Source organism: Perognathus longimembris, chromosome 18 (assembly GCF_023159225.1).
Source record: "Perognathus longimembris pacificus isolate PPM17 chromosome 18, ASM2315922v1, whole genome shotgun sequence".
Lineage (NCBI taxonomy): Eukaryota > Metazoa > Chordata > Mammalia > Rodentia > Heteromyidae > Perognathus > Perognathus longimembris.
In genome coordinates this window covers 19,026,924-19,049,033 of record NC_063178.1, presented here as the reverse complement: position 1 = coordinate 19,049,033, position 22,110 = coordinate 19,026,924, and the positions used below count along the sequence as shown (strand labels likewise).

Sequence of the window (22,110 nt, the reverse complement as noted above, 5' to 3'; positions counted from 1 at the left end):
ATAGCTATGTAATTGAGGAAATGGACACTCAAAGGTCAAATAAAAACTTTGGTAATTGAGGAATGGAGGTCTGTGACTGCAAAAGCTAAGCACACAGTACGTTCAGTAAGTTACACTAAAGCCGAGTACTTCTGTTGGGTTCTATGGGAGTTTGTCGGAAAGGTTTTCTATTAGGATAAGGACACACACACACACACACCTACATAGTTTTTTAATGAATGCTTTTAAATTTGGTAAACTGTTTATTTCAAAATTAGTAAATTGGGGATGTAGCTCAGAGGTAGTACATTTACCTAGCATGCATGAGACCTTGGGTTTGATTGATAATAACAACTCTTTTTTTTTCGGCTAGATTGCTATAAAAATAAAAAATGTGACTGAAATATTTTAAACGGTGCTATTTTTAAAAATAGGTCCCAATGGAGAGAAAGAAAAAGTATTTTGAAATTTGGAAAGAAGCCAGGGAGGCAGCAAGCGGAGGCTCAGGTAGGACATTTAAAAAATGATTAGAAAATGTCTAACATTTGTATTTACGTAAGCAGGATACATTTAAACACTCCAAAACACTGAAATTGACTTTTTAAAAGTATATTGTTTTCAAGCGACTGCTGGAATTAAAATTTGAAGGAAAGATAATTAGCTAAATTTAACTAATAAGTTCTCTTTGGAGTGCTGTCTGAGGCGAGTCTGGTTTAGCGTTTGTGTGTGGGTTATGTTGGTATTTTATGTGTACACATTCAGGGAGCTACAGGACAGAATGGAAGTCTTCCTAACCTTCCCCTCTTGCAGACTTGTTAGTTTCAAGCGTTGGAGCTGCCGTGGGGCTGCCCCTGCCGCCCTCTCCCTCCGCCCGCTTCCCCCGGGCCTCAAGGGTTCAGGGTTGGTGTTGGCCTTGGGCACTTGTATTGTCTGTCCATTCTGGATGTCAGCTTCCTCAGCACAGTTCATTTGAAGCCAGCCTGTGAAGGAAACTCTCCCTGCTTAAAGTTAACCCTCTCTCCTTACATCTACTCACTGTTGTAATTTCTGTTGTTGTTAGTTGTTGAGCTATTTTTTTTTGGCCAGTCCTGGGCCTTGAACTCAGGGCCTGAGCACTGTCCCTGGCTTCTTTTTGCTCAAGGCTAGTGTTCTACCACTTGAGCCATAGTGCTACTACTTCTGGTCTTTTCTATATATGTGGTGCTGAGGAATCGAACCCAGGGCTTCATGTATAGGAGGCAAGCACTTTACCGCTAAACGATGTTTCTCCTTTATTTTTCTGCATAAGTTATGTAGGTGTGTGTGTGTGTGTATACGTGCACGCGCACACACGCCCGCACATGCCAATACTGGGGCTTAAACTCAGGACTGGGCAGTTTTCCACTCACAGCTGGCATTCTACTGCTTGAGCACCACTTCTACTTCTGCATTTTTGTGTGTGTGTGGTTAATTGGAAATAGAGTCTAGGACTTTTCTGTCCAAGCTGGCTTTGAACTGTGATCTGCAGTCCTCAGATTTTAGCTTCCAGTGTTGCTACATTACAAGAGTTAACCATTGGCAGCTTGCTTTTATTGGCTAGACTATCTCCTTGTCACCCAGACTATCCTGAAAAGTTGCAGTCTTGCTAAGCTTAAACTTTTGAGTGCTGGGATTTCAGGTATGTCTTTTATGTCTGGCTTCATCATCCAAATTTACATTTAGATTCATTCTACTGAAAATTGAATCTAGTTTAATTTCTTCATAATTAAACTGGAAGAGAGTGCTTCATAATGACAGAAGACAGGTAGTTTTATCCTCAGTTCCTTTTTGTTTTTCTCTTCAGTGGTTGGAGGGTTGCAGGGATGAATAAAAGCCTTATTATCTAAAAGTGTCATTTAATTTTAATATCATTTGAGCTGAGAGAAATAGATTTCTTACTATTTCTGAACCCGTGTGTTTTCTTCTTTTGCAGATGGTCCCCATTATATGTCTTCTTTGTCATATATGGCAGACAGTAGCCTCAGTGAGGAAATGAGTCAATTTGATTTCTCAACTGGAGTCCAGAGCTATTCGTACAGCTCCCAAGACCCTAAATCTTCCATCCGTCATTTTCGAACACGAGTAATCACATTTCATGTATTAAATCAAGTTTGTAAAAGTCGTAGCTATACTAGTAGATGCCAGTTTTTCATGTTTGTCTTTGGAGAGTAGTGTTAATTGGAAGATTTTTGTAAGAATTGTTAACATTTGATCTGGTAAACTTTGCAATCTGATTTCATCAGCACAGGAAGCAAATTGTGAGATCAGAGTCCAGGTAGAGGGATGCTCTGACCTGAAGTGCTACCCCAGAGAGTGACTGGCCATATGGGATCTGGAGAAAATGCATGCCTGGAGTATAAAGAAAATAGAGGTCCTGTTCACTATTCAGTTATTAAGAAAACATAGGACAGCCAGGTGCTAGCAGTGGCTCACACCTGTGATCCCAACTACTCAGGAGGCTGAGATCCGAAGCCAGCCCAGGCAGGAACGTCTATGAAACTCTTATAATTAGCCGTCAAAACCAGAAGTGGAGGTGTGACTCTAATGTTAGAGCTCTAGACTTGAGGGGAAAAAAAGCTCAAGGATGGCTCCAGGCCTTGAGTTCAAGTCCCAGGAGTGTGTGTGTGTGTGTGTGTGTGTGTCACACACACGGCACTCGAGAGCTGGGTGAGCCGGCCAGGCTGCCCAGCGCCTTCCGTTGTGTCTGGCTCAATTGTTGAGTCATTAGAAGGTCCTGGATGCTTGCAGATTTTGGCCCACTAGGAACATGTACTTGATATTATTTCCATTTCTGGTCCACTTATATTTGAGGTGTATTCTGTTTTACTGGATTTTTCCCTTCACAGGAACAACAAGACCCCAAGATCCAAGGTGACGTTTTGGAGTTAGAAATGGATGAGCTCAATCAGCATGAATGTATGGCATCTATGACAGCGCTGATTAAACACATAAAGAGAAATCTGACCCCCAAAGGAGAAGAGGTGGGTGTTTCTTTTTTCCCCACTGATTTTATATTGTGTTTATATTATCTGTTGACTTATTGAGGATTAACATTTTATGTGGAAATCTAAATCACAATGTATATCAAATAAACCTGTTTGTTTTTTTTAATGTTTATATCTTCCTTTCTCATTGTTTTCTTATATTAAAATGTGAGGTCTTTTTTCCTACATTTTAAAGTAATTCTGTGTATTTCAGGACTCAGTGTCAAAAGATTTTCCTCCCTGGATGAAATTTCTTCATGACAAACTAGGAAATTCATCAGTACCATTAAATATTCGTCTCTTCTTAGCCAAGCTTGTTATTAATGCAGAAGAGGTAATTTCTTATTTCTTTAACAGTTCTTTGTATATTCGTGCATCTACTTAAATAGCACAACAAAAGAAGCTTTAAAGGAATAGAGCATGATATTATTGTTTTTGCAATCAATTACCCAACCATGACAGAATGAACTACTTCAACTTTTTTTTGGCAGTACTGGGGTTTGAATTCAGAATCTTATACTTGGGTTACAGTACTCTACTTCTTGAACCATGACCCTGGATCTGATTTTTCAACGTTCTTTTAGCAAACATGTTAACTAACTTGTACTGAGTTAAAGATGAACTATGTACAAAGTAAAGGTACATGTACTTTCTTAAGGCTTTCAACCTTGTTTAGATTAGCAGAATGAGTGAAGATGTTCCTATTAACTTTATAAAAATAGCTGACTTCCTTCTGTGCCTGCTGAATTTATTAGTTTGTGTACACACATAATGAGCATTAATGGAACACATTCCACAAAATGAGACTGAAGGATATTTTGGAAATGATCTTGAGCTTAGCAGGGTTGAATGTACCGTTCTTCTGTAAGGAGAATTGGGCCCTGAGAGCTGGCTAGGTGCTAGCGGCTCGCACCTGCAATCCTCCCGACTTAGGAGGCTGAGATCTGAGAATTGTGCCTCAGAGCCAGCCTGGGCAAATGCCTACAAATCCCAGAGATTCCTATTTCCAACTAACCCGCCCAAACCCCCTGAAAGCGGAGCCATTTTCCCAAGCTGAACCCACCTTGGGTGAAAAAGCCAAGCAAGAGCACAGAGCCCTGAGCTCCAGCTCCACTCTCAGCACCCTTCACACCCCGAGCTCCCTAAAAAAAGGAGGGCCCTGCGAGAGCTACCATGTCTGCAGTGGCCACATGGACCATGAGGACATGCTCTGCGTGCAAGGCAGGCGCGAGCGGGGTGAGCTGGCCAGGCTGCCCAGCGCCCTCCATTGTGCCTGGCTCAGTCGTTGAGTCTTAGAAGGTCCCGGATGCTGTGCAGATTCTTGCCCACCGGGAACATTCAGCCTTGTTTGCAGCAAGGCCTGCCTTCCTGAGCCTCATTGAATTTCCAGCTCATCAGGCTTCTGTCCCATGGTAACAGTAGCTGTAAGCGTCGTTAGTAATTATCATTGACTTGTTTGAGGATTCCATGAAGAGGAAAGTCAGTGCAAATACATTCTGATTAAGCAAGGTAAATGCTGTGTTTTATAATTCTGCATCTGTTTTCAATTCAGGTTGCAGTGGAATTTTAACTGATGGAGGATACGTTTCTGAATTAATCATTTGATTCTTCAATACTGAAATCTCTTTTAGGTCTTTCGCCCTTATGCAAAGCACTGGCTTAGCCCCTTACTACAGTTAGCTGTTTCTGAAAACAATGGCGGAGAAGGAATTCACTACATGGTGGTTGAGATAGTAGCTACTGTTCTCTCATGGACAAGCTTGGCTACTCCTACAGTAAGGAACAATATATCTCTGTGTAGTCATATTATTATTCCTTTGCTGATGATACCTAAGAGATTGGATGGTGGACCATTGACACTTTCCGGGAGGCGAGAGGGGGCAGTCGTGGACTTGAAAATTACATGGACTTGATGAGAAGATTAATTCAAGGATTTTGCCATGAAAAAATTGCGAGTGTGGTTAGTTTTACTTGGGAACCATTGAGGTGACAGATGTAGATGTCAGGAATTAAGCTAAGCAGGTAAGGGTAGAGGTGACATACACTTGTGGAACAACACAATCATGAAAGATAGTGCCTGGGCTGCCTTCAGTCTCAGTCACGTCAGTGGTCAGTGTGCTAGCATGAATCAAAATCTCTGGGACAAGGGCTGGGAACATGGCTCAGTGGTAGAGCGCTTGCCTAGCATGCATGAAGCCTGGATTTAATTCCTCAGCACCACACACACGGAAAAAGCCAGAAGTGGCACTGTGACTGAAGTGATACGGTGTTAGCCTTGAGTTTAAAAAAAAAGGGGCTGGGGATATGGCCTAGTGGCCTCGTATACAGGAGGTCCTAGGTTCAATTCCCCAGCACCACATGAAAATGGCCAGAAGTGGCGCTGTGGCTCAAGTGGCAGAGTGCTAGCCTTGAGCAAAAACAAGCCAGGCACAGTGCCCAGGCCCTGAGTCCAAAGCCCAGGACTGGCCAAAAAAAAATAAAAAAAAAATGTCTGGAACAGCAGAGGCTGTTTCGGGCTCAGGCAGCTGAATTCTGTGGAAGAGCCCCAAAGAAGACTCGTGTAATTTCATGGACTTAGAAATAGATGGGGGACAGGGAGGATGCAGGAGAGAAGGAGCACTGGGTAACGGTGGAAAAAGTCTTCCTGCTTACCACTCCTGCCCCTCATGGCAGGAGGTCTCATCAGAGGCCTCTGTCCTGGGCCTCAGGAAAAAAGGACCTATAATTTATAATTACTGGCTCTGGGTAGCTATACGAAGAATACGGCAGCCAAGGCCTGAGATCCTGATTGCATCCACGTCTTGCAGGTTTGGTTTCGTTTTTGAATGAATGGGACTTTGGCAGCCAGGTGCCGGTGGCTCACCCCTGTCATCCTACCTATTCAGGAGGCTGAGATCTGAGGGTTCAAAGTCAGCCTGGGCAGGAAAGTTTGTGAGACTCTTAACTCTAGTTAATCACCAGAGAACCAGAAGTGGTGCTGTCGCTCAAAGTGGTAGAGTGCTAGCCTTGAGCAAAAAAGCTCAGGGACAGCGCCCCAGCCCTGAGTTCAAAGCCCTACAAATGACAAAAAAAAGGGGGGGGGACTTTCGGATTAAGACTTGCTTTTTCTGTAATTGAATGCTGTATATTAATACAGAATCTCTCTGTTTCAGGGGGTCCCCAAAAATGAAATATTAGCAAATCGATTGCTTCATTTCCTGATGCAACATGTATTTCATTCAAAAAGAGCTGTGTTTAGACACAACCTTGAAATTATAAAAACTGTTGTTGAATGCTGGAAAGATTGTCTCTCAATTCCTTACAGGTATTCATTTTCTGGTTTCTGCAATATTATTTGGAAGTTGATGATAAAATGCTGTAAATAAGCTAGGTGCCAGTGGCTCACGCCTGTAATCCTAGCTACTCAGGAGGCTGAGATATGAGGATCACAGTTCAAAGCCAGCCCAGGCAGGAAAGCCCGTGAGACTCTTATCTCCTATTAACTACCAGAAAACAGGAAGTGGCACAATGGCTTAAATGGTAAAGAACTAGCTAGCCTTGAGCTGAAGAGCTCAAGGACAGCGCCCAGGCTCAGAGTTCTAGCCCCATAACCAACAATAACAATAACAGAAAATACTGTAAATAGTGATGGTAATAATATGTAACTATATGGGATGTGGAATGTAATTTGAAGTAGAGCCCACTTATACGAAATATTTTGCTACCCATAAACTCACACCCTCCAGAATTTGTCCATAGCTGCAGACAGTGCCTCTTATGGTCCCTGTTTTGGTTTGGCTCAGGCCTGGCTTTGCCTCCATGCCTTGCGCAATCTGCCCTGTATTGCCTCATTCCAGGAGTGACCTGTAGGACTTTTTTGTTTGATTACTTGTAGCACAGCCTAATGTAAGCAAAAACTTACAAACAGGATTTCATGTTGACTATTAGGACTTTGGGCATTTAAATTTCTAGGATATAAGAAATATAAAACTACTGATGTTACAAAACTAGAATAAACTACATGGACAAGGGGAGGATATAAGAACGTGTTTTTTCAGTGGAATAGATTAGAAGACCCAGAAATAAAACCACGTGCTTAAAGTCAGCTGATTTTGGCAAAGGAGCCAAAGACATACAGTGGAAAAAACAGCTTTTTCAACTATTGGTGCTGGGAGAACTGGACAGCCACATGCAGAAAACTCAAAGTAGATCCCAGCCTGTCACCATGCACTAATATTAACTCAAAATGGATTAAAGACATCAACATCCGAACTAAAACTGAAAACTACTGCAGGATAGAGTAGAAGAGACACTAGAGCATACAGGCACAGACAGGAACTTCCTGAACAGAGTCCCAGGGGTACAACAGTTTGGAGAGTGACTCAACAAATGGGACTGTATTAAAATAAAAGGTTTCTGCACAGTTAAATACATAGCTACTAAACTAGAAAGACAGCCAACCAAAAAAGATATTTACCAGCAATGCAAATGACAAAGGCCTAGTATCCATCATATATAGGGAGCTCAAGAAATCTAATAAACCAATCACCAAATGGGCGAGGGAGCTAAAGAGAGACTTCTCAGAAGAAGTAGTAAAAATGGCAAAGATACACATGAGGAAATGCTCACCATCCCTGGCCGTGAAGGAAATGCCAATAAAAACAACCCTGAGATACCACCATACCCAGTCAGAATGGCCTATATTCTGAACTCAGACAACAACAAATGCTGGCAAGGAGGAGGAGAAAGAGGAGCCCTACTGCCCTGCTGGTGGGAATGCAAACTAGAACAACCACTCTGGAGAGCAGTCTGGAGGTTCCTCGGAAAACAGCGTAGACATACCCTACAACTCAGCCATACAACTCCTAGTTACCTGCTCAGAGCCATAGGAATCAGGATATGACAAGGACTCCTGCACCTCCATACTCATTGCTTCACGTTTGCAATAGCCAAGATTTGGAAATAACCCAGATGCCTCACTACAGAGGAACGGATCCAAACACTGTGGTGGTACCTGTATACAGTGGAACTCTAGTTACTTAATCTCAATTTAAAGAAAAAAGAACGTGTCTTAGAGGTGGGAAAAGGCATGCTTCTCATACTTTTTAGCTGCAAATTAGCTTTAGAAATTGCATTATATCCCTACTTCTCATTTCATTTCATGACAATCTGCTTTCTCACTTCTACTTTTGTTTCAGGCTAATATTTGAGAAGTTTTCCAGCCCAAACTCTAATTCTAAAGACAATTCCATAGGGATTCAGTTATTAGGCATTGTCATGGCCAATAATTTGCCTCCCTATGACCCAAAGTGTGGCATAGAGAGTATTAAGTAAGTATCATAGTTTTTATTTGATTTCTTTTTTTTAGGTCGTAGTATATCTGGACTAGATTTTCAAAGTGGAGCAAGTTTCCATTTTGATACATTTAAGGACCAGAACTTGAGTTTTAAATATTTGTACCTAAAATTATGCGATTGGGTTAACAAGCCAAATGGGAGGAGGAATATTTCTGCAGTGAACAAAATGAATCAAAATTTGAAAACCTTAGTGTAATCTTTTTCACGTACGTGTGGATAGATGAGAGGTGTTAGATGGAAATGGACGTTTTCAGCATTTACCCTGGAGAATTACATGGACATAGTGAGAAGCTTGATTGAAAGGTTTTGACTGGGGGGCGGGGGGGGTTGTGCCCAACACCAGCTGCCCTGCCCCTGGCCTGGCTTCCCCCACCGAGTCAGGCCTCCCTCCGTGGAGATGGGATGCGTGAGCCCCCGCGTGAAGGGAAGGGCTTGAGTGAGATAGTGTTCAACTGTCTGTCACCTTACCATTTAGGACTTGTGAAGCGGGTGTTTACATGGTGGTTGCTCCATGCACTTTCGCCCGGTCTGCTGACCTCTCCACTTGCTAGGGGTGCTTCAGTTTTTCCGGTTAGTTCTTTGTATCAGCCTCTGGGGCTAGGGGCCATGTGAGCCCGGGGCCGAGGTAGCTCCTGGCTCGGCACAGACGTGCTCACCTTTAGACTTTTTTTTTTTTTGAGCTTTGGTTTCCACACCGGGAACAACCTGACGGAGTCTGAGGGCTCACAGAGTGCTCTTTACATAGAACGTCAGCCTTCTTCTCGGTTTGCTGTGGTGTCAGCGAGGCAGTATACGACCAGTGATCCCCCGAGGTTGAACAGTGGGCTGGCATGGTTACGATGTCAGAGCCCTTCAGTCCATCTGTCAGCATGCTTCTGTACAAGCAGTTGGCATTTTTTTGCCAGTCCCGGGGCTGGCACTCCACCGCTAAGCCACATTCCCAGCCGCGCATCGTGTTTATCTTCACATTGTCTCATTGGGTGCTATTAGGACACAAGGAAGAGAGTCACTGTATTTTTGTGTCAAAGATCCATGGATTATTTTATGCGTATTATAATTTTCTGTATTTGTTGCAGATATTTTCAAGCCTTGGTTAATAACATGTCTTTTGTAAAATATAAAGAGGTGTATGCAGCAGCAGCAGAAGTTCTAGGACTGGTTCTTCAGTATTTGATTGAAAGAAAAAATGTGAGTGTGCTAAATAATTCTCAATGAGTACTTATTCTCCAGTTTTGTTCTTTAGTGGTCCTTCACATTCTATGTGTGTATTGTATGCTTTGTGAAACAAAGTGGGCACCTCCATTGATTAGGTCTCATTCTCTTTCCTGCTATATATCTATCAAATATAATGCCGTTTCAATTTAAAGCTGTCATGAGACTTTACATACCTAGAATTGTGGCAAAACATTTGAAAATTGGCTTTTATTTTAAGAATTGGGATAAGAGTATTTTTTTTACCAGATTGTTTTTTATAGGAGTTCTTTTAGGGAGAAGTATGCAGGTAGACATATCTTGTGGTTCAGGCCAACGTATCCTGGCCACATCCTCCTTCCAGATGCCCAGAGCTGTGGAGCAGGAGCAGGGGCTTCTCGGGGCACGTCCCTGTCTCCTGTGGCCTGCTAACTTCGCATGACTTTGCAGTGTGCATTCCAGTGTAGTTCACCTTGAGATCGGGGTGTGTCCAGCAGCATGCTCTAACTGCACTGACGGTAGTGCAGCCTAGGGAGGCTTCTGCAGCACAGAACCTCCTCCCGTGTTCAGATGCCATGCGCGGGTCGGAGGATGCAGAGTGCAGCATGTGGGAGGCCCTAGGTTCTACCTCCAGTGCCAGGAAAACAAAAGAGTTGCTGTACAGCTCCCCAGGATCTCAGTTCTGCATTTGGGCTGGGTGGGGCAGGCAGCTCCGGCATCCAGGATACTCTCGTAGCTTCCTTCCCACTTGCTTTAGCTCCTTCTGCATTTTCCTAGCTGCTTTCCCCTGTTTTTGATTTCTTATTCGTTACCTTTCTGCCTACCTCATCCAGCTTTATGGATTTAAAACTGCCTTTGTGTTAGGATTCCCACATTTGTGTCTTCACTCTTCCCTTAAAGGAAAGACAGGGTGATGTCTGGTCTACAGTGTTGTCAGGCTGGTGCTAGTGCTGGTGGCAAGAGTCTTAGGAGAGTCCAGAGAGCCTAGGTATATACCAAGGGATGCAGGAGGGCAAACTTGGCTTATATTCACAGCTCTGATTCTTGGTTTGTTTATATTTAAGTGAAATTAACCAACTTAGAAATACCATCCTCACCCCTTGGGAAAATAAGTGTGTGTGTGTGTGTGTGTGTTTCTGGGGAGCGGGGGAGGGCAGATGGTCCTGGGGCTTGAACTCAGGGCTTGGCTGTTGTCCCAGAGGATTTTGTGCACAGAGCTAGTGCTCTACCGTTTTGAGCCACAGCTTCCTTTCTGACTTTTTGGTAGTTAATTGGAGATAAGAATCTCAAAGACTTTCTTGCCCTTGCTGGCATTGAACTGGGAACCTGAGATCAGCTTCAGTAACTAGGATTATAGACGTGAGCCACTGGGCCTGTAACTTCTAGCTTTTTTCTGGTTGGTTGGAGGTGAGAAGTGACTCGTGGGCTTTCCTGCCCGGGCTACCTTTGGACTTTGTGATCCTCAGATCTGAGCCTCCTGAATTGCCAGGGTTACAAGTGTAAAACCATTGGTGCCTGACTCATTTACTTACATTTCAACTTAAATGATAAATGCTTTTGCCTTACATAGTTTCTTTTTTCACAAGTATTAAATTTGTAGAGAGTTGGTGTGGAAATTTGGGGAGTAAAACAAAGTATGAGGAAGTAGAATATTTCTTTTGCTTTCTCCACCAGGCATTGTCCTTCTTTACTCCCAGCTCTGTGTAGCCGGGCGCCTGCTCCTAGCTCTTTATCCATACTACTCCATAACTTGCTTTGTATGCTTGTATACTTGCTAAGCCATTTCCTCATGTCGTTAAATACTTTAAATATTAAGCAGACACAAGCTAGCTAGTATATATAAATCAATAGTAAAATAATAGTTGAAATATTATTTGTTGGGTTCAGTCTCACTGAAATTTGTGGTTAATGATATTCCTAGATGTACCTAACCTACGTTCATTCGTTCCTTCCTCTTCCCTCCCTCCTCCCTCCCTCCCTCCCTCCCTCCCTCCCTCCCTCCCTCGATTTTTTTTCTCTCCTTCCTTTCTTCCTTTTTCTGTTTTTTTGTTGTTGTTTTTTTTTGCCAGTCCTGGGGCTTGGACTCAGGGTCTGAGCACTGTCCCTGGCTTCTTTTTGCTCAAGGCTAGCACTCTACCACTTGGGCCACAGTGACACTTCTGGCCTTTTCTGTTTATATGGTGCCTAGGAATCAAACCCAAGGCTTCATGCATGCAAGGCAAGCACTTTGCTGCTAAACCATATTCCCAGCCCCTTCCTTTTTCCTTTCTTTCCCTTCCTCTCTTTCTTTCTCTCTCTCTCTCTCTCTCTCTCTCTCTCTCTCTCTCTCTCTCTCTCTCTCTCTCTCTCTCTCTCTCTCTCTCTCTTTGGTGTAGGCAACAACATTGGACATCATCCTTGGGTTCACTTAAGTATTCAAGATAAACCTTATTTTTAAATACTTAACATAACGTTCCACTTTTGTGTATTTCAAAAGCAACCTAATTTTTTAGGTGCTAGCAGAGTCGGTACATGAACTGGTAGTAAAACAGTTGAAGCAACATCAGAATACCATGGAAGACAAGTTTATTGTGTGCTTGAACAAAGCAGTGAAGGGCTTCCCTCCACTTGCTGACAGGTAGGGGCCGGTCCGCTGGGTGGGTTGTGTTGGACATGTTAGCAAGGTGGGCAGTGGCCAGTTCCTCACCAGCCCCTGTCCTGCCCTTTAGGTTCTTGAACGCTGTGTTCTTTCTCTTGCCAAAATTTCACGGAATAATGAAAACACTTTGTCTAGAGGTCATACTTTGTCGTGCAGAGGAAATAACAGACCTGTACTTCCAGCTGAAGAGCAAAAACTTTGTTCAAGTCATGAGACATAGGTAAGTGAGCAGCAGCCCACACCCAGGATCCCCGATGTCCTCTCGTGTATCTCATGACACTCAGGAAGTACTTACGAGTTTTCACGAGAGGCCTCTCTGCAAGATTCGATCCTAAGAGGAAAAGGTGGGAAACGGTATAGGACTAAGATGGGGGCCCATCCCTGCCTTTCTCCTGAGAGGCCATGTCCTGGGCCTTGAACACCTTACCGATAAATGCAGGTAGTGTCTCTGGCTCTTCAGATTTGTGTGTGGTTTAGAGCTCCATACCTGTTCTGTCAGGTACAAGCCTTTTGTTATGTGTTAAAATTGTCCTTTTATTTTCAAAATTATGCTGCAGCATAAAAGTAAATTTCAAAGAAGAAGCTACTGGTTACTTATTTATTACTCTTTTTTAGCGTTTATACATACCTTTTATATAATGATTGATAAGTGCATAATGTACTAGCAAAGCATGTATGTCGTATTCTATTACTCTTCAGTAAATATCTACTGTGTATAGGCCTTATGCTGAGTGCTTTAAGGACTACAAGATCGAAAACCAAGGAAATAGTCACTTGCTTCATTTAGAACCAAGGCTACACTTTAACTTCATTGTCTGACATGACAGTTGCTAGAAACAACTTGATCCTCCCTCCCTCCCTCCCTCCCTCCCTCTCTTCCACCCTCCCTTTTTTTTTCCCCCCTTAAAGGGTTATTAATTAATAGTAGAATCACATACACCCTGTGAATGTACCCTTGAAAGTTGTATGCTGTTGGTGGGCTCTTCCTCTCTTATTTTATGTTTCATTCCTCCTGTTTTCTTTTTGAGACAGAGTCTCATGAAAGCAAAAATGGCTAACAGTGTGGCTGAAGGGGTAGAGCACTTGCTTAGCAAAGATGAGGCTCTGAATTCGAACTCTAGTACCTTCAAAAGAAAAAAACATAGTGTCAACAAAAAAAAGTATGATGATGAGAGTTATTAAGTTTGTATGTTTTAAAGACTCTTTTTTATTATAGAGATGATGAAAGACAAAAGGTGTGTTTGGACATAATTTATAAGATGATGGCAAAATTAAAACCAGTAGAACTCCGAGAACTTCTGAACCCTGTCATGGAGTTTGTTTCCCATCCTTCTCCAATGTGTAGGGAACAAATGTATAACATCGTCATGTGGATTTATGACAACTACAGGCAAGTTACATCATAGTTAAAGTTTTTACACGCTTACTTCCATATGTTGATTTCTATCCTTATTCTAAACCATTTCATGAATGTTTGAAAATATTTAGGCACTGATACATCAGTTACATTGTAAATATATAGGGTGTTCTCTTAAGTGGCTTATTTTTGTAGCTTCACTTTTAAGATCTGGCTAGATTAAGGAGGAAATTCTGCCATGATGTGTCACCTCTCCCTGCTTGTGCCTCGCAGGGAAGACAGTCTCAGAGGCAGCATCCCAGGAAGTTGGGGTCCTCTGGGAAAGCCATCCTTTTTCTCTTCAGTCTACACAGCAGAGATAGAAAAGACTTCTAATGTTTTGTCTTTTTTTTTTTTCCTTCAAAATTTCTCAAACAGAGATCCAGAAAGTCAAATGGATAGTGACTCCCAGGAAATACTTAAACTGGCCAAAGATGTGCTGATTCAAGGATTGATTGATGAGAACCTTGGGCTTCAGTATGTGCTTTTCCTGGAATTATTGGTCTAACATATGACATTTTAGGGATCTTGTTCTGTAGAGCAGCTTAAAATATTTCTCTAGTAGCTTTAGGAATGTCTTTATGTTATGAGCATTTTCTCTACTTCCTGCATTCCCTCTGCAATGTGGGTTATAATTTTTCACTATGAAAATAATGATTGTTCTGCTTTGCACATAACACCAATAGTCACCATCATACTGTACGTATTAACGATGAGTGGTATGTTAGAAACCTTAGAAAAATAAACAATCGTATTATGAGTTGATGTTCATATGGGAATGTGAATGATAATAGTAGTGATCTAATGTCTACCCTAACTCATTATATACATGTCTTATCAAGGACCAGTTATATAAGAAGGGCCATAAGCTTCAATTTGATATATCACTTATTTTTCATTGGCTGCAATTTTAAATTCATTAAGCTTTCAGAAATTACACCTAGGTTTCGTAAGATTATTAAATTGTTAAGTCTAAAACAGTTTTTAATTCCTCTTTGTTCATAACCTATAATCTTACAGTGAACTGTTTTAGTAAAGAAATAATGATTATATGAAAAAAAAATGTTCTTTGCTAGTCCTGGGGCTTGAACTCAGGGCCTGGGCGCTGCCCCTGCCTTTCTGTGCTCAAGCCTAGCTCTCTACCACTTGAGCCACAGCACCACTTTTGGCCTTTTCTGTGTATGTGGTACTGAGGAATTGAACCCAGGGCTTCAAGTGTGCCAGGCAAGCACTCTACCACTAAACCACACTCCCAGCCTATATGAAATTTTTTGTTGTTGTTTGTGCTGGGGATCAGTCCCAGAGCTTTATATGTGCTAGGTAGCACTCTACCACTAGGCTACACCCTGGCTCTGAAATTTCTTTTATCTTCTTTGTGAGTGTGTCTGTGTGCATGTGTGCGTTTATGCATCCATGCACGCACACACATGTGCACATTGGCACTGGAACTCAGTACCTCATACTTTTACTTGGCTTTTCTTCTCAAGCTGGAGCTCTAGCAATTGAAACACCTCCACCTCTAGCCTTTTGCTGGTTAATAGAAGATAAAAGTCTTAGCCAACTTTCCTTCCTGGGCTAGATTCAAACCATGACTCTCAGATCTCAGCCTTTCTGAGCATATAGGATTAACAATGTTAGCCATCAGCGACTGAAACTCCGTAAAATGAGTTTTCAGTTTCAACATTGCTAACATTAATTTAGTTGTCATTGAAAACTTCCCAGGAAGTAGAGACAGGAGCAGTAGAAACGGGAGTGCCTTACTTCTTGATAAGGGATATACTTCTTAGGGATATACCTGCTTCTGTGTGTCTTTCCTTTGTGTCACTCAGTTCATACTTGACAAAGCTCTGGGTGTGGTTTTCCCGCCTGTGGATGGAAAGCCATATCCTTCAAACATAACCCTGCGTGCAGTCATTTCCTGCCTTTGGCCGTGTCTGAACCTGTGCTCTTCTCTCTGTTTTCCAGATTAATTATTCGGAATTTCTGGAGCCATGAAACCAGATTACCGTCAAATGCCTTGGACCGATTATTGGCACTAAATTCTTTATATTCTCCTAAGATTGAAGTTCACTTTTTAAGTTTAGCTACAAATTTTCTGCTTGAAATGACCAGGATGAGCCCAGATTATCTGAACCCCATGTTTGAGCATCCCCTGTCAGAATGCGAATTTCAGGTGAAGTGCTTGTGTATGGAGCATGATGAGCCCTACACACTTTCTTTGTTAGTGAATGTCTTCTAGTAGTGTTAAACCTGCTTTCTTAATTCTGCTTGGATTTCTCCCTTTCCTGTTACTTCTCTGTCCTACCTGGGGGATTTGCAATTCATGCCTTCCCCTGACAGCTATATGATCACAATAGACTACACACTGACAAAGATACTCCTTGGGCTTGATTGTATCCTGTTTACTCTGGTATTCCTTGGTACGGGTTGAAGATACTTTATCCAAAATGCTGGGGATCAGAGGTGCTTTGGATTTCAGATTATTTTTGGATTCTGGAGTATCTGCATTTCTATAATGAGTTGTCCGGTGAAGGGAACCCAAATGTAAACACAAAACTTATTTGTGTTTCATTTGCTCTATAAACACATAGTGTAAAGGTAAATTCATACACTCTGACTAAACTCCAACTCAGGAAGCCAGTTGAGCCTTTCCCTTAAGGCACCATGTCCTTGCTCAAGAAACGTCCCAGGCTGAAGCACTTTGGGTGTTGCGTGTTCAGGTTAGGGGTGCTCCTTCCCACGGCTCGGCCGTGGTGTGGCCTGTGCACGCTGTGTCTCAGCTCCGCCTCCACCGCCCAGGGGCGTCAGCCTCCCCACGCACAGGGTGGAAGTGGGGAACGGTGTCTGCCTGGTGGAGACTAATTTTGTTTTTTTTTGCTCTTGTTGAAATATTTAAATTGCTGAAGGTTCTTCTTCAGGTGCACTTGCTTTACTGATGGTGGTGTTTGGTTCTTTTGTTGTGCCCTTACTGTATATTGGAATGAAAAACTTGTCTTCTTGCTCAGCTGTTTCACTCATGGTTGGTACTAGAGCCGGTGGTAGACCACTTTAACCACAGCTCCACTTCTGGTTTCTTGCTGGTTAATTAGAGGTAGAAGTCACTCTGACTTGTCTGCCTGGGCTGGCTGGACCAAGATCCTCAGATCTCAGACTTCTGAGTAGCTAGCATTATAGTCACCAGCCACCAATGCCTGATTCTGTTTGATTTTTTAAATTTATTTTTAAATTTTTTAGACAGCATCTTATGGGATGGCCTTTGAACTCACTATGTAGTCCTAGATGGGCCTCAAACTTGCTATCCTCCTGCCTCTATCACCCTAATTCTGGGATTATAATGAGCCCAAGCTCATCTGGCTGTATTCTTGGGTTTTATTTTATTTGTTTTTGTCAGTACTTGGACTTGAACTCGGGGCCTCTCTCTTGCTTTCACTTGGCTTTTTTTTTTTTTTTGCTCAAGTCTGATGCTCTATCACTTGAGCCACCCCTGCTCTGCTTCTGGCTTTTGGAGCTAAGAGTCTCATGGACTTTCTGCTTGGGCTGGTTTTAAACTGAGATCCTCAGATTTCTGCCTTCTGAGTAGCTAGGGTTACAGATGTGAGTCACCAGCATCCGGTTTATTCTTGGATCTTAAATAAAAATATCTACCGCTGCTGTCCAAAGAACATTCTTTCCTTGGAAACTTTCTTCCTGCAGGAGTGTACCATTGATCCTGACTGGCGCTTCCGAAGTACTGTTCTCACTCCAATGTTTATTGAGACCCAGGCTTCCCCCAGCACCCTCCAGACCCCAACTCAGGAAGGCCGCCTCCAAACTCGAGGGCCAAAGGCTGGACAAGTTCGAGTCACCCAACAACAGTATGATTTTACTCCTACACAAACTACAGGTAAAAAGCACCTGTAAAAAGGTACAAACTACAGGTAAAAAGCGGCAACTATTGCCTGAACATTGCCCTTTGTGAGGCATTAAATGACAGTAATACAATTATAAGAAACACAGTGAAGAAAAGCCAAAGGACGAGATGATGCAAGTTTCTAGAACAGTAAAGACATAGAATAATGGCTATTAGGAAGTAGGGGAAGAAAACTGGGGAGCTATAGTGGGGTTTTTTTGTTGTTTGTTTTTTTTGTTGGTCATGGGGCTAGAACTCTGGGCCTGGGCGCTGTCCCTGAGCTCTACAGAAGAGCTCGAGGCTAGCACTCTACCACCTGAACCACAGCGCCAGTTCTTGTTTTCTGGTGGTCAGTTGGAGATAAGAGTCTAAGGTGCCTAGTCTGCTTTGGGTTGGACACTGGGAAACTGTCTCAGCCCAGAGTTTCAAGTTGTCCTGGAGATCTGCCTCCACGGGGCCCCCTAGTGGATGTCCCTGCCCTGTGCGGGTTGTGTCGGATGATGCCCAGTGTCCTGACTGCTCTGGCCATATGTGTTACAGATGGAAGAAATTCATTTAATTGGCTGACCGGAAGCAGCGTTGACCCACTGGAAGATTACACAGTGTCCTTGTCATCCGATTCCTTGTCTTCCTCCTTGCTGTTTGCCAACAAGAGGGGTGAAAAGTCACAGAGAGTGTCTTGGAAATCTGTGGGACCTGATTTTGGGCAAAAAAAGCTGGGCCTTCCTGGAGATGAGGTGGATAACAAAGCAAAAGATGGTAAGATTGCTAAAACATGTTTAAAATTACTTACCCTCTTAAATGCCTGCCAAGGCTTAGCTCAAGAAAGTATTTCTGCCTGTATCTACATTTCCTTGTAACATAATTAAACCCATTAAGATTCAATTCAGTAAGTGTTGTCTGGACACTGGCATATTGAAAGTATTGTTTTTTAAATGTTGCAGAATAACTGAGCGAACTGAAATGAAGTTATTTAATGCCTTTGTCCAACATTAGCCTTACCCATCAGTTGCATGGGTTATCATCACATAAGGTATACTTGTAAGCCAAGTCTAATAAGCCTTGAGTGAGTTTACAGCGAGAGTGGGAATGGAGAGGAAGTCTGGAGGAGGAGGGGTCTCTCAGAGGAGAGGGCCTGGCATGCAGGAGGGGAGGAGGATGGAAAGGCAGCAAGGTGTTGGTGTAGTGGGCGAAACTCAGGGAGCTTGAGTGAGGAATGTTGATGGAGAGCTGTTTGTGCAAAGGCCGCCTGGGTTTTAAGCGGGCGAGGTGGGTGCTCTGGGACACATAGGAAGGTGTGGTTAAGGACGCTCAGAAGGAGACAGGATTGTGGCAGGTGAGGTCTACTTCAGAAGCAGCCACCTAGTACACCGGGTAGAGGCAGGTGTGCGGACTCTGGCCCTGTTAGAGCGGTACTTGAGACCAGCAGGTAGAGTGGAATATTAAGAAGCAGGGCCAGGACTGGGGATATAGCCTAGTGGCAAGAGTGCCTGCCTCGGATACACGAGGCCCTAGGTTCGATTCCCCAGCACCACATATACAGAAAACGGCCAGAAGCGGCGCTGTGGCTCAAGTGGCAGAGTGCTAGCCTTGAGCGGGAAGAAGCGAGGGACAGTGCTCAGGCCCTGAGTCCAAGGCCCAGGACTGGCCCAAAAAAAAAAAAAAGAAGCAGGGCCAGAGGCACCATTACGTAAGGGTTTGGTGGCGTGAAAGTGAAGGGGACATCCTCGTGTCCGAGCCAGTGAGATCCTAAGGCAACAGAGTAGGAAGTCTGATAGGCTCCAGACCTTACGCCAGGCGGACACGGCGGATGTTAACTCGCTATAAGACTTGCAGCTCTGGGAGTGAGTGAAAGCCCAGAGGAAGAAAATGGGCAGCACCAGGTCCCCGTATGGACCCCGTATGGACCCCTGGGGAAACGAACCATGTCTGTTGAGATTTATAGAAGTAAGATTACTAGAGTAACTAAAAGTAGGAACTAAGTTTATGTAATGGTGATACGTACATGCACTCTTTCCTCTATTCCTTTTCATTCTTTTCAGTTACCAATCTGTGGCTCTTCACAATTCTTTACCTTTATCTTTAGAGAGAGGAAAGAGTAGCCATTTTCTTGCTCCACACTCAATAGTGTGATCTCATTCTCTCTCTTTTCCTGCTCAGCTGCTCCTCACAAATCCTCCTCTTACTTTCTTCTGCTGCTATTAGTCCTTCAAGCTGCTGGTCCACAAGTGTGTATGGCCCTTGGTCTTTCCCACAAGCTTAAGCTATCATGTTTAAAAGGAAGTCCTAAGGTGGCTCTTGCCTCTCATCACTTCTTTGGTTGATTGTCTCAGACATATAGACACACGCATCTTCGGGTGAATGAGGCCTTTGCAGTGAGCTCTGACGCATTGTGAAGGAGAGGTCTGCCTTTGGAGCAGTGTGTAGTCCACTTAATGTGTGCAGACTGGTAGATGGTCTCTGGGCTAGTTGGCTTCTTACTGAATGAAGATGAAGCTCAGCATGAAGTGAAAATTGCTGGGGGTGCAGCGGTTGTCATAACTCAAATTAAACAGCAGTGCTTTGCTGTCTGCCTTTTCCAAGTAAAAAAATATCATGGATGGTATGGAAGGAATTCAAGAGACTGTGTCCAAGTTAAAGTAAGAGGTAAAACCTAGTTTAGAACCATTTTTCTTTGTTTTTTTTTTTTTTTTTTTTTTTGCCAGTCCTGGGGTTTGAACTCAGGGCCTGAGCACTGTCCCTGGCTTCTTTTTGCCCAAGGCTAGCACTCTACCACTTGAACCACAGCGCCACTTCTGGCTTTTTCTATATATGTGGTGCTGAAGAATCGAACCCAGGGCTTCAGGTATACGAGGCGAGCACTTTTACTACTAGGCCATATTCCCAGCCCCAGAACCATTTTTCATAGGAGTTTATGTATGCGTTTTGTAAAAACTCAGTCATATAAGTAGCTAAGTAGCTAACTTTGATGCCATTAGCTGTTTGTTTTCACTTGATTAGCATACTCAAGTCTGCCCATAAACCTTTATAGATATAAAATATTTCACATGCCATTTTTGGGTATGTGTACTTTCTTGCCTAAATAAAAACATCTTACATTTCTTAAAATTAATATCTACTGTATACTATTTGTTATCATTGAAAGAAAATAGAGTTTATAAACTAGAAGTTATAATTCAGTTTTATTGTTGTTAGATCCTCAGCCTTTTCCATTTTCTCTGTAGTCCTTGTTGTGTCTCTGTTTTCTCTAATGCTTCGCTAGGATTCACTGAGATGATCCTCCTGTTCTTTAGCTTCCAGAATTTGTTAACGGTCTCCCTTGCTGTTTCTTGTGGGTTAATGTCTTAAAGAAAATATTAATGAGAAAAATTAAAACATAGAGATAAACATATATTCTTACTTCAGTGGACCTTGGGAAGAAGTTGAGGTTAACTACAGATATTGAGTTGACTGCTAGAAACCAGCTTACTTTATGTTCTTTAGGCACAGACAGCCGGGCAGAAATACTGAAATTACGCAGACGATTTTTAAAAGACCAAGAAAAACTTAGTATGATTTATGCCAGAAAAGGCCTTGCTGAACAAAAACGGGAGAAGGTTTGTATCTTTTTCATGAATTTAATTTCAGAAGTACTTATTTTATATCTTAGTAGCTATATTAAGGGAACAAGTTCCCCTCGAGATGTTAATTCCACTATCAGTCTTTAAACTAAAAACCATAGTTGGTTTGGTTATGAACCAAAGTCACCTTTGCCATCCCTGAATGTGAAGGTTATTTAATGCCTGATGTCCTCCTGAATCTGTTGTCTATCTCTGTGGGACCGCCAGGACCCAGCTCTGCCTCTTCTTTCTGTGGCTACTCCAGCTAGCTTTGCCCTTCTCTCTACAAATGGGCTTTCTCTGTGGGTGAAAACATGACCACCTTGCTTCCTTGATGTTCTTTGTGGTAGCTGCTGTCAAGGCATCGGCCCAAATCTATCTGAAGGCCAAGGTGTTGGAGAGAGAATCTCAAGATCTGACTGCGGTGGGAAAGCAAGGGTATAAACCTGGAGAACATTGTAGCACAGACAAGGGGCCGGAGAAAGCTACTTGACAGTCCAGAAACCTGAATTTGTTTAACTATTTTGATTTTGCATACAAAGCAGAAATTATGAACAAGTTTCCAGGAAAGTTAGGATAGATTATGAATAACCCCGTCATTGTTTTAATTCATTGTAAATCCTTTCAAATCTGAGTACAAAGTGAGAGAAAATACATTGCCTTTTTCATCGCTTTCTCTGTAACTATAATAATTCTTTTAAACATAAAGGTCGCAAATCACAATGCTCAGGAGCCTCCATTGCTTCCTCAGATTCTTCTGAGATTTTTCTGGCTGCTGACAAACTGTTGCCATTTTCTTCAGGCAGGGCTTGATAGGTTACTTACAGAAGGCATGGAAACCCAGATTGCTAGATAGAAGCTGCCGGAAGACAGCGGACATGGTGGCACATGCCTGTAATTCCAGCCACTGGGAGGAGGCTGGGGCAGTGCAATTGGGAGGTGTGGGCCCTGGGTATACATGGTGAGATTCTCTCTCCAAAAAGCCCCCACATTCCCTCTCATACAGGATTCATGTGTGGAGCTGCTGGGCGGTAATTTGGAGTGGCACAGAGGTAATCAGACATCAGAAGGGCCTGTGTT

The 22,110-nt window shown here is 42.9% G+C and overlaps 1 protein-coding gene across 1 annotated transcript in view; it reads left to right on the top strand.

Moving 5' to 3' along the window:
• Nucleotides 1–22,110, top strand: part of Prkdc (protein kinase, DNA-activated, catalytic subunit) — a 126,199-nt gene that overhangs the window by 68,906 nt on the left and 35,183 nt on the right. The window contains exons 45-60 of the mRNA XM_048367451.1: nucleotides 414–486; nucleotides 1,931–2,079; nucleotides 2,844–2,978; nucleotides 3,196–3,315; nucleotides 4,613–4,756; nucleotides 6,134–6,285; nucleotides 8,159–8,290; nucleotides 9,394–9,505; nucleotides 12,001–12,125; nucleotides 12,217–12,366; nucleotides 13,363–13,536; nucleotides 13,921–14,019; nucleotides 15,508–15,715; nucleotides 17,236–17,425; nucleotides 17,972–18,190; nucleotides 20,915–21,027. Of these exons, the coding sequence (XP_048223408.1) occupies nucleotides 414–486; nucleotides 1,931–2,079; nucleotides 2,844–2,978; nucleotides 3,196–3,315; nucleotides 4,613–4,756; nucleotides 6,134–6,285; nucleotides 8,159–8,290; nucleotides 9,394–9,505; nucleotides 12,001–12,125; nucleotides 12,217–12,366; nucleotides 13,363–13,536; nucleotides 13,921–14,019; nucleotides 15,508–15,715; nucleotides 17,236–17,425; nucleotides 17,972–18,190; nucleotides 20,915–21,027 (2,295 nt within the window). The remainder of the gene's footprint in view (nucleotides 1–413; nucleotides 487–1,930; nucleotides 2,080–2,843; nucleotides 2,979–3,195; nucleotides 3,316–4,612; nucleotides 4,757–6,133; nucleotides 6,286–8,158; nucleotides 8,291–9,393; nucleotides 9,506–12,000; nucleotides 12,126–12,216; nucleotides 12,367–13,362; nucleotides 13,537–13,920; nucleotides 14,020–15,507; nucleotides 15,716–17,235; nucleotides 17,426–17,971; nucleotides 18,191–20,914; nucleotides 21,028–22,110) is intronic.